The sequence below is a fragment of the Brachionichthys hirsutus genome, chromosome 11 (genome assembly GCF_040956055.1).
Source record: "Brachionichthys hirsutus isolate HB-005 chromosome 11, CSIRO-AGI_Bhir_v1, whole genome shotgun sequence".
NCBI lineage: Eukaryota > Metazoa > Chordata > Actinopteri > Lophiiformes > Brachionichthyidae > Brachionichthys > Brachionichthys hirsutus.
In genome coordinates this window covers 318,154-333,153 of record NC_090907.1, presented here as the reverse complement: position 1 = coordinate 333,153, position 15,000 = coordinate 318,154, and the positions used below count along the sequence as shown (strand labels likewise).

Here is a 15,000-nt window from a genome sequence, read left to right as displayed (position 1 = left end):
TACATTCTCCTTCGGTGTTTCTGAACCTTTAAACTCGCGTTCTTTAAATCTCCGCTGAAATTGTTGCTTCAAACCTTCCAGGAGGCGTTCGGCCCCGTTAACGCTCCTCTGTGGGAACAATGGGAGCCTCCTGCTGCTCCTCCTCCTCCTCCTCCTCCCACCGTCTCCCTCCATTGTGTGAAGTCATTACGTGAGCGCTAATAGGCCGTGGAGCACCGAGATCCTCTTTATTATCTACGACTGTGACTACATCGCTAAGCCGATTAGCCGGCGCCGTCTTTTTCAGCGTTCCAATTAGGAGCGTCGTTGAAAGCGGGAGCAGATCGCAGCCTCACAGTTATTACCGACGCTCCGAGGGGCGTTCAAGTGCAGGAATCCAAGAGGATGAGCAGCGCAGCAGAATGACATCGTGGCGGCTATTAGCAGCGATCTGAAGCGACTCCCAGCATGCACTGGGAGCATCAATGGACCAGCTGGCGATCACAATGCTTTTAATCAAGACTGGAAAACTGCATCGTTATTCAGAGCTGAGCCGACGTGACGACGGCCCGTCAGTCGTTGCCATGGAAACGGAAACTCCTTCTTTACACCAACCTCCATCTGAACGTATTTAAACATCAGTCGCATCGAGACGCGACAGCAAGCGCCAGCCAATCAGAACCAGGACTGTCAACAAGTGGACAGACACTTTAGCACGTTAGCAGGGCGCTAGCATTCTGACATCATTCTATGCGAGGTCTCAGTCCGCGTCCGGTTACCGGTGGCAGTGAGGTATTATCGGTGTCCGTTAGCAGCTCAGAAACCTCTAATCCAGTCATTGTTAATCCAGATGTGCGCCCGGGACAGACATGGCCGCCGCCCTCGCCGCCGTCTGCTTGCGGGCTTCCTCGCCGCTCTCCCCTGAGCGCCGAATGAACACGCGTGTTGTCGTGTTCTCAGCTGGATTCTCCTGACAGCGTCGCTCGGAGGAGCGGAGAACCTTCAGGGTTCTCGTTTCGTGTCAGAGCTTCTAAACGACTGTTTGTTTCTGTCAAACGTTGTTTGCGTGGGAATAAATAAAGACACGCCCGAATGAGCACGCCGTAAACACGGGGAAGAGCAGCCCGCTAGCATCAAGCTCCATTCCTGATGAGTAAGGCAAGAGGCCTGACGTAAAACAAGCCTTCTCACCTGCCGTTCGACACATCTGCTAACTGCTATTAGCTGCTAACTGTTATTAGCTGTTGATTGCTATTAGCTGCTGGCTGCTATTAGCTGATAACTTCTATTAGCTGCTGGCTGCTATTAGCTGCTAACTGCATTAGCTGTTGTTGCTATTAGCTGCTGGCTGCTATTAGCTGATAACTGCTATTAGCTGCTAACTGTTATTAGCTGTTGATTGCTATTAGCTGCTGGCTGCTATTAGCTGCTAACTGCTATTAGCTGTTGATTGCTATTACCTGCTGAGTGCTACCTTAGGTTAGGGTCCATAGTGGACCTAAGCCCCCAACCCCCATCCCAAAGTCTGGCGCCATGCCCCGCCCCGCTCCCAGGTGCAACCTGTTTGGAAACGCTAACATAAACAGGACGTCCATCTGTCCCGCAGACGTTTATGAGCAGAAAGGGGACCCGATCCGATGTGCCATTCTCATAGCATGCTCACTCGTGATTGGACGAGCCGGGACAGGTGTCCAGGTGTGTTTAATACACACATGAGAAGACACCGAGTCCAGAGGAGCTGAAAGGATCCAGAGAAAATCCACGTTCCGATGGATTTGAAGGACTTTAACGGACCAGGACCAGAACCCGGATTAGGATTTATGAAGAGTGGTCGGCGTGGGCGGATGGAAAAGAACGAGGGATGAAGAGAGGAGGAGCCAGGAGAGGAGAGGAGCAGATGGTGGGGATTACCGAGGACTGAAATACTCTGGGTCTGCAGAGGAAGAAATAAACTGTCCCATCACCACCATCATCATCATCGTCTTCATCATCGTCTTCATCGTGGTGAATTCAGTCCACCCCGAACACGATGATGAAGACGAGATCGTTCTAACAAACAGCTTCTAGATGGAGAAACTGGTTTCAATCCAGGATCGAAGAGGTCGAGTAGGACGAGCTGGACACCAAGCTGTAGTAGTACTACTAATACTCGTAGTACTAGTACTGCTAGTACTACTAAATAAATAAATAAACATTGTGACGAATAGAAGTGTGTGTTCAGTCTGATGTTCAGCTCTATGTGTGTGTGTGTGTGTGTGTGTGTGCCTGGGTCTGGATCCGACCAGAATTCAACAGAACCAGCTGGTAGCATGTTAGCATAGCGGCTAATTGAGCATCAATGTAAAATCACGGGACCCCCCGGCAGCCGTTCGCTTCGGGGTCGACCTGCTGACGAACGGCGCCGGAGAACACAGAACCTCCCTGGTGGAGCGGTGACAGGACCGTATTGTTCTGGACCCAGATCTGGATCTGGGGACTTCAGGTCCGATGAATCGACAAGCTGTTAACGGACTCTTTAAAGAATCTCTGGTCGGGGAGGGAGAACACTGAAGCCCTGTTCAGAACCAAAGAGCCATTCAGAGGGGGGGGCTTTAATACCGACCACACACACACACACACACACACACCTAAACACACACACACACACACACACACACACACACACACACCTAAACACACACACACACACACTAAAGCTCCTCGTGTAACATTTGTGTTCTGAACACAGGATGAGGTCGTCTGTCCTGCAGTAAACGTCCGTTGTTGTTGTTGTTGTTGTTGTTGTTGTTGTTCCGATGGAGCAAAGGATGATGGGAAACGGAGAGGAAGAAGGAACGAGGAGGTGAACAAAGGAGGTGAACAAAGGAGGTGCAGACAGGCTGCCTCCTGCTGAGGGGTTCTCCTCAGAGACGATTAAAAAGCCCAACAGTCGGCGGCGCCGGCCGAGCTCCACCACCAGAATGTCAGTTTCCATGGAGACAAAGCCCCCCCCCCCCCCCCCCTCACACCACAAAAGCCTCTGGTTTTTGTTCTTGTTTGTGAAAACATCACACCTTCTCTCCAATCAGAGGGGCCGGATCAGAGGACCGGATCAAAGGTCCGGATCGGAGGGCCGGATCAGAGGACCGGATCAGAGGACCGGATCAGAGGGCCGGATCAGAGGTCCGGATCGGAGAGGAGAACTCATCAAACCCCACCAGGCGGGTGGAGCGGGGTGATCGGACTCTATCTGGGTCGGGCCGAGCCAGGAGAACCTCTGGGCTCCCTCAGAACAGAACCGTCCAATCCTGAAGGGTCTCTTTGAACGCCATCCTCCTCTTCCTCATCAGTGAGGAGAACAGAACGCAGCTCCTCCTCCCGGAGGCAAACCTTCAACCTCCCTGAGGAGGTGGGGCAGGAGGAGGAGCCTCTCCTGAGTTCAGGTGATTTTCATGACCTCCTCCTCCTCCTGGTTCCTTCTCCTGCAGCGATGCCGTTTCTTCGGGGGGGGGGGGGCCGCCTCCAGGGCTCTAACCCACATTACAGCACACGAAGCATTAATCATTGATGATCGGACCTTTTAATGTTCCTCCTGTAATATTTATCTGCACCTGAATGCATCGCGGGGCGTTCAGGTGCACACGGGAAACTTATTACCTCCAGATCAGAGGAGAAGCTTGGGGGGTCAGAAGGTCATGGCCACGCCCGTCATCTACGTATCCATCATCCATCCATTCGGATTACAGCCAGATGTGTCTCACCTGAGGGACAGGTATCCCCAGTCCTCTGTCCCATCAGCCGCATCTAGCTCCTCCTCTAGCTCCTCCTCTAGCTCCTCCTCTCTCATCCGTCACTTCCTGTTTCCAGAATCACGTTCACAAATCTAAATGTTAGCAGGAGCGCTGCGTACAGCTAGCAACGCACAAGGAAGCAACCGGATCCACGAGGACCAGGTCCACAAGGACCGGAACCACGAGGACCGGATCCACAAGGACCGGATCCACGAGGACCGGATCCACAAGGACCGGATCCACGAGGACCAGATCCACAAGTACCGGATCCACAAGGACCAAGGACAGACAGCAGAATCTGGACCAATCATCATCCCCAGAGATCAATCTCCCTTCACCTTTTCCTGCTCCTCCTCTTCCTGCTCCTCCTCCTCCTGCTCCCCCTGCTCCTCCTCTTCCTGCTCCTCCTGCTCCTCCTCCTCCTCCTCCTCCTCTTCCTCCTCCTCCTCCTGCTCCTCCTCTTCCTGCTCCTCCTCCTGCTCCTCCTGCTCCTCCTCTTGCTCCTCCTCCTCCTCCTCCTGCTCCTGCTCCTCCTGCTCCTCTTCCTGCTCCTCCTGCTCCTCCTCCTCCTCCTCCTCCTCCTCCTGCTCCTCCTCCTCCTCCTGCTCCCCCTGCTCCTCCTCTTCCTGCTCCTCCTGCTCCTCCTCCTCCTCCTCCTCCTCTTCCTCCTCCTCCTCCTGCTCCTCCTCCTCCTCCTCCTGCTCCTCCTCCTGCTCCTGCTCCTCCTGCTCCTCCTCTTGCTCCTCCTCCTCCTCCTGCTCCTGCTCCTCCTGCTCCTCTTCCTGCTCCTCCTGCTCCTCCTCCTCCTCCTTTTTCCGTGATGACGGAGCGTCTCGTGTCGTTATTGATCGCCGCTGTCAGACGGACGAGGGATGAAGCGCCTCAGACTGGTCACCACGGTAACGGGGTCTTCATCGGAGATGATAGATGGCTTCTTCATAATGAGCATTAGCTGCATGCTACCGCTCATCGGGTGGACTAAGCCCCTCCCCCTGACGATGATGTCGCCGGTCCCACCGCTGACCAGCTTCGCCCTCTGATTGGCTGACGCCACTCGTCGCTTCTTCTCCCATTCCCAGACATGAATGATGAGGTCATCCTAAAGGGGGCGTGGCATTGATATAGGCTGTCCTTCCGTTACTTCCTTTGATCTGTCCTGATGCTTTATTGGAGGATGACTTCCTGTTGGCTCTATATTTTTGTTCTGGATCAGAACAGGCGGTTCCTCCATCTCTAGCTGCAGCCGGACCGAACCGGGCCAGAAGCGTCCCGCATTGAGGCCTGGTAGGGGGAACAGAGCCCCCGTTGTTCGATAGAACGGCCTCCACATCGGTGTCTGGTGGGGTCCGACCCGCAGACCCGTCACCACGGAGACCGGTGCTGAAGGGGCGCCATTCAGACCACAATGGATCTCCAGCCCTGCTTTCAGGCAAGGGGGGAGTGGACCCCCGAGGAGGCGGAGCTTCAGCCGACCAACGTCTAACGCCTCTGAGCGTCAAGAAGGTGCGAGTGTGATTCCAGCTGACGTCACAACCTGAGACGCTAATAATACTCAGCCCACCTGAGGAGGAGGAGGAGGAGCAGGAGGAGCTGTAAAGGAGTGGGCCAGATGTTTCTCACCTCCAGATGTTTCTCACCTCCAGATGTTTCTCACCTCCAGATGTTTCTCACCTCCAGATGTTTCTCACCTCCACAGCAGGAGAGATAACCGGAGCAGAAAGCAGGAGGAACGAGGAGCAGTGCTGCACCTCCCTGTGCGGCTCCACCCCTCTCTTTCTGTTTACTTACAGTAGCCACGCCTCCTCTTCCCACCGTGGCGATGGACTGAGGCGAGGAAATCACCGCCTCAGTGTGGAACGCTTGTTCTGGACCGGCACGCCGTCCCACGTTAATAAACGCCTGCAGCCAGGCACAATGGCACCATTGATCACGGGGGGGGGTCACGCTCAGACCCCCGTCCCATCTCAAAGGGGAGAATCTGGTTCCAGTCAGGGGGGGGGGGGGGGGGCAAATGACTGAAAGCTTCTTTACTCAGATTGTTTCTGTTCTGAAGGGTTTGATGCAACGAGCTAGCAGCTAGCTCGTTGTTGTTGTTGTTGTTGTTGTTGTTGTCGTCGCCGTCGTCGTTAGCGACAGGCTGCTGGGACTTAACCTGGAGCATCTCCACCACCCTGATCAAATAAACCTATAATCTATAAACCGGGGTCACACGCAAACAAGATATAATCTGCTGCAAAGCCTATCAGAGCCGATGATTCCAGCGCTGGCTCCGCCCCCTTACACGTTCGTCCATATCCACAAATCGCCTCCGCAGACGAGGGGAGGGGCTCCGTTTCCAGGGGAGCTGCTTATTGGCCAATCAGAGACAGGAGGGCAGCTGAGATGAAGCAGACCAATCAGAATCTTGATCATGTGACCTCTGGACCGATAAAGAAGCCTTCATGGATCCGATCGGACCGGGGTGATGGTCCAGGTTCTTATCCGGGTCATCCTGACACACAGCAACCAATAGGACGCAGGCAAGAGAGCTCCGCCCACCTAACGTTTTTAGAGCTACATCCAGAACCAGAGGGTCTCAGATTGTCTGAGCGGGTCACAGGATCAATTATTTCTGTGTGACTCTATTCAGTCCATCAAGGAGGATCAATTACCGATCAATTTCAAATTAGTGATACAAGGCCGGCAGGGGCGGGGCTTAAAATACCCACATCATCCCTGACCGGGCCTGCAGTCAGACCCGGTACCACCCACAGCTGGATCTGCAGCCTTCACGCAGACCCCCCCCCCCCCCCCCCCAATATTTCATACAGATGCCCGTCGTTGTCATGGCAACAGACTGTTGCAGCATCACAGCAGAGAAACGGGTCGTTTCATCTGGTCCGTTCAACAGAACCGATTCTGGTTCAGGTCAGCGCCGTGACATCACCCGTAAGGAAATGAAGCAAGTGGGCGGAGCTTTCTGTCAGACATGCTGTAGGAAGCTAACAGGAAGTTGATGCTCCCTGATCCGGGTGGAACCGCCCACAAAGTATAACATCAAAGACAGACGGCCTGGAGTGGGATCCAGGGGGGTCCAGGGGGGTCCAGTGGAGTTCAAGTTCAGAGTCCAACGGACGGGACAGACGGGACAGACGGACGGAAGCCCGGCGGGACAGAACCAGGACAAACAGCAGCCGCAGCGCCTTTAATCGAACCTCCAGAACGTCCCGGCGAACCCGGAGGCGCTGGTTCTGGCTGAGTCGTAAAATCACAGACAGAACAGCTCTGTGGGGGGGGGGGGGGGTCGTCATGACGACAGCTTCACTGATTAGTTTGTGAACAGAACCGATTCAGACAGACAGATAAGCATGAAGCGTAAAGCTCCACAAACAAGAGGAAGGCTCCTCATTGGTTCGGACCGATGGTCATGTGACCCTGAAGAGCGGACCGCAGTGAATCAGTTATCAATAAATCATCAATAAATCACCAATAAATCACCAATAAATCATCAATAAATCATCAATAAATCATCAATAAATCGCCAATAAATCATCAATAAATCATCAATAAATCATCAATAAATCATCAATAAATCATCAATAAATCACCAATAAATCATCAATAAATCACCAATAAATCATCAATAAATCACCAATAAATCATCAATAAATCATCAATAAATCATCAATAAATCATCAATAAATCATCAATAAATCACCAATAAATCATCAATAAATCACCAATAAATCACCAATAAATCATCAATAAATCATCAATAAATCACCAATAAATCATCAATAAATCACCAATAAATCATCAATAAATCATCAATAAATCACCAATAAATCATCAATACATCACCAATAAATCATCAATAAATCACCAATAAATCATCAATAAATCATCAATAAATCATCAATAAATCATCAATAAATCATCAATAAATCACCAATAAATCATCAATAAATCACCAATAAATCATCAATAAATCACCAATAAATCATCAATAAATCATCAATAAATCACCAATAAATCATCAATAAATCACCAATCATTCATGTTTCTACGACTGAAGACAGAACTGCAATGATCTGTTAGCATGTAGCCGCTAAAAGGCATAACAACATTCAGATCCAGCCAATCAGGACTCTGTAAATCGGTCTGGTGACATCACGGTGACGTCACGATGACATCATGACTTAAGGACCCGTTTCTGACACCTGGACTCGCTGGTTTTTGGGTCGGGTTTCTTTCAGGGTCACACAGAATTGATCACTTTTCAAAACAGAACTGTATAAGTATTGATCCTCATCTGATCGCCTCTGATCAATAGGAGCTATTGATAGTATTAGAAAGTATTAATGAACTCAAACTCAGTTCAGAACCAGAACATTTGTCTGGTGATCGGAAACAAACTCATCAATCACAGATCAATCAATAAACATGTCTAAATGGATTATTTCCTCATTCCAGGAATTTGTTACATTTTCTTCCAAATAGAGAAGATTATTCTGAAATCTGTTGTGTGATAAACAGACGTAAACAGCTGTTCAGGTCCTTTCAACAAACAAACACACAAACACACAAACACACAAACAAACACACATGGCGATAAGAGGCGGGGCTATTGGCAACATTTAAATCCACATTCATTTAATTTAAATGAGATGTGTTGTTGTTGTTGTGTTGTTGTTTTGTGTTGTTGTTGTGTTTCTATTGTTGTTGTTGTGTTGTTGTTGTGTTGCTGTTGTTGTTGTTGTGTTGCTGTTGTTGTTGTTGTGTTGTTGTTGTTGTTGTCTTGTTGTGTTGCTGTTGTTGTCTTGTTGTTGTTGTGTTGTTGTTGTGTTGTTGTTGTGTTGTTGTTGTGTTGTTGTTGTTGTGTTGTTGTTGTGTTGCTGTTGTTGTTGTTGTGTTGTTGTTGTCTTGTTGTTGTTGTTGTTGTTGTTGTTGTTGTTGTGTTGTTGTTGTCTTGTTGTTGTGTTGCTGTTGTGTTGTTGTTGTCTTGTTGTTGTGTTGTTGTTGTCTTGTTGTTGTGTTGTTGTTGTGTTGTTGTTGTGTTGTTGTTGTGTTGTTGTCTTGTTGTTGTGTTGTTGTTGTGTTGTTGTTGTGTTGTTGTTGTGTTGTTGTTGTCTTGTTGTTGTCTTGTTGTTGTGTTGTTGTTGTCTTGTTGTTGTTGTTGTTGTTGTGTTGTTGTTGTTGTTGTTGTGTTGTTGTTGTGTTGCTGTTGTGTTGTTGTTGTCTCTTACCCTGCAGGCAGAGGAGGAGCATCCAGGCTATCCAGAGGTCTGCGTTGTGGAACTTCACCATGACTCCTGACTGATCTCCTTGAGGAGGAGGATGAGGAGGATGAGGAGGATGAGGAGGTCAGCGCTGGGGAGGTGAGGCATGAAGTTTCCTCACGCCGCCGACATTTATCCGCCAAAACGACGACAACTGGAGAGGAGAACAAGGAACGCACCTCCTCCCCGTCTCCCTCCGCTCCTCTGCTCCCCACGTCAGGACTTTGAACAAACCAGCTCCTCTTTGAAAAGGAGTGTCCTCCTCTTTGAACAGGAGTGTCCTCCTCCTTGAAGTGTCCTTGTCTTTGAACAGGAGTGTCCTCCTCTTTGGAGTGTCCTCCTCTTTGAACGGGAGTGTCCTCCTCTTTGGACGGCAGTGTCCCCCTCTTTGAACAGGAGTGTCCTCCTCCTTGAAGTGTCCTCGTCTTTGAACAGGAGTGTCCTCTTTGGAGTGTCCTCCTCTTTGAACGGCAGTGTCCTCCTCTTTGAACAGGAGTGTCCTCCTCTTTGAACGGCAGTGTCCTCCTCTTTGAACAGGAGTGTCCTCCTCCTTGAAGTGTCCTCGTCTTTGAACAGGAGTGTCCTCCTCTTTGGAGTGTCCTCCTCTTTGAACGGCAGTGTCCTCCTCTTTGAACGGCAGTGTCCTCCTCTTTGAACAGGAGTGTCCTCCTCTTTGAACAGGAGTGTCCTCCTCCTTGAACAGGAGTGTCCTCCTCCTTGCAGTGTCCTCCTGGTGTAATAAATCCTCCCAGCTCAGAAACTGCTCCCACACTGGACCTCCTCCCGTCCGCTCCGTGCGTGTCTCCGGCGCGTCTCGTTGCGCTCCACGGTGTCTCCGCTGCAGCTCCGACCTGAGAGCAAAGGCAGCCGCGTCACACACGCGACTTCCTGTTGGTACTTTCAGAATAAAACACGGCGCAGTGAAGCTTATTGGAAAACGTGAGAACTGAACAGAAACCGAGAAGAATCGTGTTTTTCACCAGGAATCAATATCAATCATCAATATCAATCGATCCCGACCTGGAGACTCAAACCGATGTCATCGTCAGCCAATCAGGGACGTGGTCAGCAGACAGGAAGTGGACAAATAGAGCAAACAGTCAGAGACACATGCTGACCAATAGCAGGCCAGACCGGCTGGTCACCTGACTCCTCACGTGATTTTTAGAGATAAATATTTATTTATGACGTTTATTTATGAAGCTTTTATTTTGTAGACAGCCCTCCTGGCTTCCTGTTGCTGTCTGCGTGTGCGCACGCGGCTTGACGCGGATCACCGAGAGGAGCGCGAGCCCGGCTGTTGCTGGGCGACCGCTGACGCCAGCGCGAGAGAGGAACGTGGGCGCCCCCCTGCGGTGAGGCGGCAGACAGACAGAAGGCGACAGAATCTAATTAATGAATCCAACAACCCAGAAGTAACGAAGGCAGCTGGCAGGCAGCTGGCGCTTCAGTGACGTCATGACGATGTTTCATGACGTCACCAATAAAACGAGCCGAATCCACACGAGACAGAAAACGAGAGAACTCAACATGAGGACAAAGAGACTCGAGCTGTGGGCGGGGCCTCACCCGTCTGCACACCTGAGCGGTTCCGGAAGCCGTCCCTCCGTTAGCGCCCCCATGTGTGCGTTTGATTTGGTTACTGAACATGTTCAGTAACCCCCCCCCCCCCCCCCCCCCCACACACACACACACACACACACACACACACGCGGTCCCTGGACCCCGGGTTTAGAACCAGTGCAGGTCACGCTGTCTCATGATTGGTCAAGGCCAATGGGGGCGTTTCCAGAAACTGATTGGGAGGAGCCGTTTTCTAATTCAGCAGGTGACATCATAGCTCAGAGGGCGGCACCGACGAACCGAGAACCTTGAGACTGGCTCAGACGGCACTTCCTGATGACGTCACTGACGTGAAGGAGGCGCTGCAGTCGTTCAACGTTTCACTGACTTTATTTAATTTCACACGCAGCGACTGAAACACACTTTTGTTCCAACCGGCCCTTGAGGACAGTGCTGCCCTCTGGTGGAGAAGCGGAGACGCTGCTCTCGGTCCTTTCCCCTCGGGAGCAGCCCTTGAACCCACAACCACCTGGAGCTGCCGTCTGGGTCCGGTTCATTCCTGAAACAGAACCGCCAGTCAGTCGACGGGTCGGAGCAGCCACTTCCTGATTGGACATCGGTTCTGGACCGAGATCCGGATAAATAAAATGCAATAAAAAACATTTCTGACATTCGCTTGTTTTTGTTTCATTTGACTCATTTCTGGTTTAAGAATTTCTAAATATAAATTCTGAGTGAAGATCTGGGGACAGTTTCATCTCCATGACAACCAAGAACAACAACAACAACAACAACAAAGAGCAAGCAAACGGGCGCCGCTTCCGGGTTCGGCTCCTTTGTGCAGAAACATGCGGTTCTGCAGGTTCAGGCCGGAGCCACCTGTCAGCAGCACCGCGGGGGCGTGGCCCAGCCTTCAGGGGCGTGGCCCAGCAACCGGAGCCACCTGTCAGCAGCACCGCGGGGGCGTGGCCCAGCCTTCAGGGGCGTGGCCGAGCAACTGTTACCTGTCCAGCCGCATTTCAGAGTGGAAATTCAAACATTCAGGTGAAGCTAAGATCTACCTCGTCACTGCCGGATGATGAGCAGGAAGATTTAGACTTTTCTCTACCATGTCCCTTCTTGTCCTTCTTGTCCTTCTTGTCCTTCTTGTCCTTCTTATCCTTCTTGCCCTTCTTGTCCTTCTTGTCCTTTTTGCCCTTCTTGTCCTTCTTGTCCTTGTCCTCATGGGATGAACCACCCTTCTTGTCCTTGTCCTTCTTGTCCCCGTCCTTCTTGTCCCCGTCCTTCTTGTCCTTGTCCTGAGAAGCACCAGCGTAGATTTCTTACATTTCCGGCTGCAGTTTCAGGAATCAGCAGAAATCTGAAGCGTTCTTACTTTACTCCTGCTGAAAGGCCACACCCCCTCCGTCTTCTCCCCGCTCGTCGCCTTCACCGTCTCCTCATTCTCCTCCTTCTCCTCCTTCTCCTCCTCCTCGCTGTCTAAAGCTGCATGAACACAGACAGGTGAGCAGGTGTGACGACGCCCCCCCCAGGTGCGACCTGGTGCCTAAACACGCTGAAACGAGATCTTACCGTCCCACAACTCCATCCCGCTCATCCTGCAGAGCACGACTGAGTGAACCAGAAGCTCAGCACGCCCACATGGCGTTACCTCCCCAAGCCACGCCCCCCCGCGGTCAGCCAGGAGGCTGCGTTCAGGTGCAGCAGGTTGTCTGAGCGTCGTGTTCTGATTTAAACGATGTCGTGAGAAAACTAAAGTGATTACTTTAAACCATAAAAGCGTTTCATTATATTATTATTATAAAAGGTTTGTCATTATTTTATAGTAAGTTTCTTAATAAATTCTTTTTTTATTGTTTCATAAATCAATTTTTTCTCATTCTCATTTTAGAAGTGAAGTTTCAGGACGATAAGTCACAACAAACAGGGAGAAGAGCTAAACTCAAAATTAGCTTTGACAAGTAGCGCTAAAGAGCTAACTGAGCTTTGGCTAAAGCTAAGCTAAAGTAGCGGCAGCTCCTGATGACATCACTGACGGGTCTGTCTTTCGGTTCCCTTCGCCTACCGGTCCCACCGGAGCCCAGTGGGCCGCCGGCACCGACGAGATACATTCACAGAACCAACCCAGATTCTGGAGACCCAGAACTCACTGGAGGGAACCACACATCCGAGCCACGCCGCAAACCTCAGGAGGAACCAGAGGGTCCGGTAGGAATAACGGACATCAGAACCCAACCGGGTACGAGGATGGAATGTTATTTATTTGATCAAGTTAGTGACGGGTTCATGTAGAGTGGTCGGAGACTAGAGCCCAGGATTCGGACTCGGACTCGGGACCGGACCGGCCCGGGACTCGGACTCGGGACCGGACCGGATCCCCTGGCGACGTGAAGGAGGCGCTGCAGTCGTTCAACGTTTCACTGACTTTATTTAATTTCACACGCAGCGACTGAAACACACTTTTGTTCCAACCGGCCCTTGAGGACAGTGCTGCCCTCTGGTGGAGAAGCGGAGACGCTGCTCTCGGTCCTTTCCCCTCGGGAGCAGCCCTTGAACCCACAACCACCTGGAGCTGCCGTCTGGAGCTGCCGTCTGGGTCCGGTTCATTCCTGAAACAGAACCGCCAGTCAGTCGACGGGTCGGAGCAGCCACTTCCTGATTGGACATCGGTTCTGGACCGAGATCCGGATAAATAAAATGCAATAAAAAACATTTCTGACATTCGCTTGTTTTTGTTTCATTCGACTCATTTCTGGTTTAAGAATTTCTAAATATAAATTCTGAGTGAAGATCTGGGGACAGTTTCATCTCCATGACAACCAAGAACAACAACAACAACAACAAAGAGCAAGCAAACGGGCGCCGCTTCTGGGTTCGGCTCCTTTGTGCAGAAACATGCGGTTCTGCAGGTTCAGGCCGGAGCCACCTGTCAGCAGCACCGCGGGGGCGTGGCCCAGCCTTCAGGGGCGTGGCCGAGAAACCGAAGCTACCTGTCAGCAGCACCGCGGGGGCGTGGCCCAGCCTTCAGGGGCGTGGCCGAGCAACTGTTACCTGTCCAGCCGCATTTCAGAGTGGAAATTCAAACATTCAGGTGAAGCTAAGATCTACCTCGTCACTGCTGGATGATGATGAGGAGGAGGAGGAGGAAGAGGAGGATGTTTTCCCCTTTTCTTCATCATTACTCTGCATCTCCTCATGGGATGAGCCGTCCTTCTTGTCCTTGTCCTTCTTGTCCCCGTCCTTCTTGTCCCCGCCCTTCTTGTCCTTGTCCCCGTCCTTCTTGTCCCCGCCCTTCTTGTCCTTGTCCCCGTCCTTCTTGTCCCCGTCCTTCTTGTCCTTGTCCTGAGAAGCACCAGCGTAGATTTCTTACATTTCCGGCTGCAGTTTCAGGAATCAGCAGAAATCTGAAGCGTTCTTACTTTACTCCTGCTGAAAGGCCACACCCCCTCCGTCTTCTCCTCGCTCGTCGCCTTCACCGTCTCCTCCTTGCCGCCTAAAGCTGCATGAACACAGACAGGTGAGCAGGTGTGACGACGCCCCCCCCCCAGGTGCGACCTGCTGCCTAAACACGCTGAAACGAGATCTTACCGTCCCACAACTCCATCCCGCTCATCCTGCAGAGCACGACTGAGTGAACCAGAAGCTCAGCACGCCCACATGGCGTTACCTCCCCAAGCCACGCCCCCCCGCGGTCAGCCAGGAGGCTGCGTTCAGGTGCAGCAGGTTGTCTGAGCGTCGTGTTCTGATTTAAACGATGTCGTGAGAAAACTAAAGTGATTACTTTAAACTATAAAAGCGTTTCATTATATTATTATTATAAAAGGTTTGTCATTATTTTATAGTAAGTTTCTTAATAAATTCTTTTTTTATTGTTTCATAAATCTATTTTTTCTCATTCTCATTTTAGAAGTGAAGTTTCAGGACGATGAGTCACAACAAACAGGGAGAAGAGCTAAACTCAAAATTAGCTTTGACAAGTAGCGCTAAAGAGCTAACTGAGCTTTGGCTAAAGCTAAGCTAAAGTAGCGGCTAATAATTTTAGCTACACACATCATTTATATATTTTATTCTCATTTAACTGATAATCAATATCTGATTGTAGCTTTAAAGTCCAGCAGATCAATAACATCAGATTGTTTCTTTATGCTCCAAAGATAAAAACCAGTTATTGATGATACACACAAGGAAACGATACTATGATAGTACATGTACGTAGTACTGCTGCGAGATGAGACCCTTTTACCCTCGATCCAGACACTCCTCCTTTTAGCCACGCCCCCTCACCGGTTCAGCGCTGAACTCAAACTCGTATTGATCCCTGATAACGTTCAACACAAATTCCTGAGATGGATCAGGAGAGCGGCGCTGATTCGACAGTCCAGGTGGGTCTTCAGGTGAACCGGAGGAGGCCGGATCCCCTCTGGGTGCTG

At 50.8% G+C, this 15,000-nt stretch overlaps 4 protein-coding genes across 4 annotated transcripts in view; all 4 read right to left on the bottom strand.

Annotated features, from left to right (window-relative positions):
- The window catches only part of igsf11 (immunoglobulin superfamily member 11), a 27,899-nt gene extending 18,818 nt beyond the window's left edge, over nucleotides 1-9,081 (bottom strand). Inside the window, exon 1 of the mRNA XM_068745552.1 lies at nucleotides 8,975-9,081. Within this exon, the coding sequence (XP_068601653.1) occupies nucleotides 8,975-9,035 (61 nt within the window). The 5' untranslated portion in view covers nucleotides 9,036-9,081. The remainder of the gene's footprint in view (nucleotides 1-8,974) is intronic.
- A 1,869-nt stretch (nucleotides 9,082-10,950) lies between these two features.
- On the bottom strand, nucleotides 10,951-12,162 carry LOC137901818 (uncharacterized protein DDB_G0288629-like). Its single transcript, XM_068745858.1, has 4 exons — nucleotides 12,143-12,162; nucleotides 11,946-12,055; nucleotides 11,632-11,868; nucleotides 10,951-11,129 (listed from the first exon to the last, which is right to left on the bottom strand). Exons 1-4 carry the CDS (start codon nucleotides 12,156-12,158, stop codon nucleotides 11,124-11,126), a joined length of 369 nt encoding a protein of 122 aa, XP_068601959.1. The 5' UTR covers nucleotides 12,159-12,162; the 3' UTR covers nucleotides 10,951-11,123.
- A 798-nt stretch (nucleotides 12,163-12,960) lies between these two features.
- Nucleotides 12,961-14,191, bottom strand: LOC137901819 (uncharacterized lipoprotein SSP0535-like). The gene is made up of 4 exons (XM_068745859.1): nucleotides 14,159-14,191; nucleotides 13,990-14,069; nucleotides 13,679-13,912; nucleotides 12,961-13,179 (listed from the first exon to the last, which is right to left on the bottom strand). Exons 1-4 carry the CDS (start codon nucleotides 14,181-14,183, stop codon nucleotides 13,174-13,176), a joined length of 345 nt encoding a protein of 114 aa, XP_068601960.1. The 5' UTR covers nucleotides 14,184-14,191; the 3' UTR covers nucleotides 12,961-13,173.
- A 446-nt stretch (nucleotides 14,192-14,637) lies between these two features.
- LOC137901629 (cylicin-2) overlaps nucleotides 14,638-15,000 on the bottom strand; it is a 9,454-nt gene continuing 9,091 nt past the window's right edge. The window contains exon 17 of the mRNA XM_068745673.1: nucleotides 14,638-15,000. This exon is cut by the window's right edge and continues 761 nt beyond it. The gene's annotated coding sequence lies outside the window, so the exon portion shown is untranslated.